The sequence below is a fragment of the Limulus polyphemus genome, unplaced genomic scaffold, assembly GCF_000517525.1.
Source record: "Limulus polyphemus unplaced genomic scaffold, Limulus_polyphemus-2.1.2 Scaffold1288, whole genome shotgun sequence".
In the NCBI taxonomy this organism is placed as follows: Eukaryota; Metazoa; Arthropoda; class Merostomata; order Xiphosura; family Limulidae; genus Limulus; species Limulus polyphemus.
Window position 1 is genome coordinate 255841 of NW_013666898.1, and position 3692 is coordinate 259532.

Here is a 3692-nt window from a genome sequence, read left to right on the forward strand (position 1 = left end):
GTTCATTGCGGTAAGCGAAATAATAATTTGATCTAGGTAAGTTTTTTTCCCCAATTTGTAAAAAATCCTTATATGACGAAAAAATGAATTTTATTTTCAAAATCTCCATAGCTGAACTATGGAAAATCCATTATTAAAACCAAAACAATGTTTATGAAGTTTAAATTCACAGGCCTGTGTTACTTATCCAATCTTCTTTTTTATTGCTGTCAATGACACTTAACCCTACATTTTTTATACTAATGGTAGTAGTGCATTAAATAATTTCTATTTAATTAAATTATGCACCAAAGAACATAGACTTATAACATGCAAAAAGCAGACAATTTCCCCTAACTCTAAACATTTTTATGGCATTCTAACTGTGCAACAAGAGCCATTACAAATTCATCCAAGCTAGTCATTAACTTTCACATGGGGAAAAAAATCTTGTAATCTGAGTGAAACTGACAATATTTTGTTCAGAACACAACGTTATAAAATATGTCATTTGATAAATGAAAACCTTGACTTTCTATTGGTGGTGGGTAATATATATATATAACTAAATGTTAGAGAGAACTATTAACAAATCCTGAAAGAGAGGATGTGACAGGTGGGTGCGGCAGGAGAGGCCTGATTTTCTAATTGATAGTGCTGTAACTAGATAAAATTGAAAGCTATAAAAATTATGGTTTGTTTGAGCAATGACCTAGGGGAAATTCAGGATTTTTTTAAATATAGATTTATAACAGTAAGAACTTAAAACTTATGTACTATTAAAATGTGGGATATTAGCTAAAATTTTATGCTATACTAATTGGTATAACACAAACAAAATTTGATTTAATAAATTTTGAATGTAAGACACTAAAACCTTGGGCCATACGTAGTAAAGGATACTAGGAGTGAGTGGGTTAACTAATTTATATTACTGTTTTGTGCAATCAATTTTACCATGAAGATTGCAGATTTAAATATTGTTACATCTCTTCAGATAACATAGGTTATAAATGAAACATCGCATTAAATAACAAAACTGACCATAATCAGCTTAAGTACTATACCATGTAAATATTTTCTTCCTTATCAGTCCAGCTAAGCCAACTGAAGAAATTAAACCTATTAGCCTTTTATTCCCTTTCAAGAGAGAAACATACACAAAAAATCGAGTGATAACTTATTAAGATACATATTTCAAAAATCCAGAACCTGATCAAAGGCAGGAAAAATATAGTCAGCAAACTGGATTTCAGCAACTGCTGTAGCTCCAGCAGTTGCCATTCCAATGCCAAATCCGGCAATTCCCTGTTCACACAGTGGAGTGTTGAACACCCGATCTTTGCCTGTACAAAGTAAAAGGATACATACTTAAAAAAAACAAATTATTTCAAGACAACAAAGCACAAAAAACTAACTTCATGTAGATAACTTAAAGTAGATTGTCAGAATTACTAATCATTTTATGGATATTAGTTCAGATATGAATATATGGTCATCCAATTCTTTTTCTCAGTAAATAATCATGACAAAAAACAACTAAATTTCTGAATGTATAAATAAGAAAAGTTAATAAGTATATATATTTCAAATAGATGATATAATGCACATTAAAAATACCTTATTTGTACTTGATATAGTTGAAGTAAATTGCAAAATAACTGAAGCAAATCTAGGAAAATAAATCGTGCTGTTTTCATGTTAAAAAATACAAAGTAATCATATGTGTTTAATTTACAAACAAAATGAAGAACAAGTTAAAACCCAATTTACATGTTCACAAAATTTAAAAAGAAAAATGATTTAATTTTATACACTCATAAAATTCAAAAAGAATTAACTCATTTTATATGTTTACAAACTTTAGAAAGCATTAAATAATTTTATAATTTCATAACATTATAAATGAGGAATCAATCGAGCCTACATCTCCAGAAATTATGGAAAAGGGGGTCACCAGTTTACGTGTATATGAAGTGAAAAACAATTTGTAATTAAGCACAAAGCTACACAATGGGCTATCTGTGCTCTGCTGACCACGGGTATCGAAACCCGAATTTTAGCATTGTAAGTCCTCAGACATACCGCTGTGCCACTGGGGGGCACTAATCCAGTTATGGGTTAACTAAGTTTACCTGCATATGAAATCAAAAACAATGAACTAATCCAGTTTATACATTCAAAAATGACAATAAACTTAATACAATTTATATTTACAAATTGAGAATCGAAGATTTAATCTAGTTTACATGTTCAAAAATTAAGAAAAATAAATTACTTGGATTGAATTATTTTCTAAGTATAGTAAATTAATTGAATATAATATAAATATACAAAGTAAGAAAGAGAAACAAAGCATTAATCCAATACAAATAATGTCAAAGTGAAAAATTTAAATCAACCTACTTCAAATCTGAATAAAATACTGAGATAAACTAAGTTCATAAACTAAAAGTGAGGAAGGAGAAATTAATCTAATTTACATGGTTTGAGAATGAAGAAAGATTAGTTAATTCAATATAAATATTCACTTTATGAAAGTTGGAATTAACCTGAAATACATATTAACCAAATTATGTAACTCTGTTTACAGGCTCACTAAACAAAAAATAAGAGTAATGATAAATAGAACTGAAGAAAAGAAAGACACATACCTGTGCCGATGATGCCTTTACAGGTGAAACCATGGTAGTAATAAATGAAATATTAAAAAATAGTCCAACTGTCTTTGTTTACCTTAATTCTGTAATTATGGAGTTTCACCAAGTACTGTAATTTCAAGTATTAATTGAATAATGTTATATTTAATGTCCTTTTTCACTTCTAGATGAAGCAAGATACTGAAGATGTACAAAAAGGAAGATGCAATCATGAGATTGTGTGAAAATTGAAAGATGAGATATAGTACATGTAGGCCTAGAATGATGTCATATATGAAGAAGGTGTGTGTGTGTGTGGGAAGAGAATAATACAGAAAAAGAGCAAATAGAAACAAGATGATGTCAAAACAGAGAAACATCATTATAATAAATATTAAACAAATAATTGAATACAATCAAACATAAAACCAACAGTTAAATTAGAGTCACATATCAGTTTATTGTCATCTGTTCCTTTTTTTGTAAGAAACTCTAGTAGTGTTAGCCAGGACCCGCAAAACATTTGTGGTGGTTTTAATGGCTTTTACTTGAATTTTCCTTATTCTATCATTTTCACACACACACACACAATTTAAGCTAAGCTTTCTTGCAAGCATTATGTGTTAGATTGATAAATCCTGGTCTATTTGAAAAACTTTTATGTGGTCAGACAAACAAACTCATGTAGACTTAAATTTATTTAGTAACACTACACATACATTCATTTATTTAATAAAACTACATATAAAGTAAAGAAATAGTATTTATATTAGTATACAGCATATGAAACAGTTATAAGTGCTCAGTGTATGACACAATACGAAGAATAAAACCCGTAAGAAAGAAACAAGTTGCCAAAAGGCGTTTATAGTGGTCTATGAAAGAAGTAAAGACTAAATTATTGCAAACTAGATATAAAGTTGTAATGAAGCAAACCTAGTTGGAGATACAGAAATGTCTGAATGCGTGTTCACAAAGTGATAAGCATATGGTTTTGAACAAACTGCGCATGCGTATTTTAGACCTAAATAAGTCGAGAAGCCCATAGAAATTGTATTTAATGTAATGTTCATT

General features: G+C 29.1%; 1 protein-coding gene across 3 annotated transcripts in view; it reads right to left on the bottom strand.

Moving 5' to 3' along the window:
• LOC106462946 (2-oxoisovalerate dehydrogenase subunit beta, mitochondrial-like) overlaps nt 1-3692 on the bottom strand; it is a 25431-nt gene that overhangs the window by 10052 nt on the left and 11687 nt on the right. For all 3 annotated transcript variants that reach the window (XM_013922914.2, XM_022390344.1, XM_013922913.2), the window contains exon 4: nt 1192-1325. In XM_013922914.2, coding sequence (XP_013778368.2) covers nt 1192-1325 — 134 coding nt within the window. The remainder of the gene's footprint in view (nt 1-1191; nt 1326-3692) is intronic.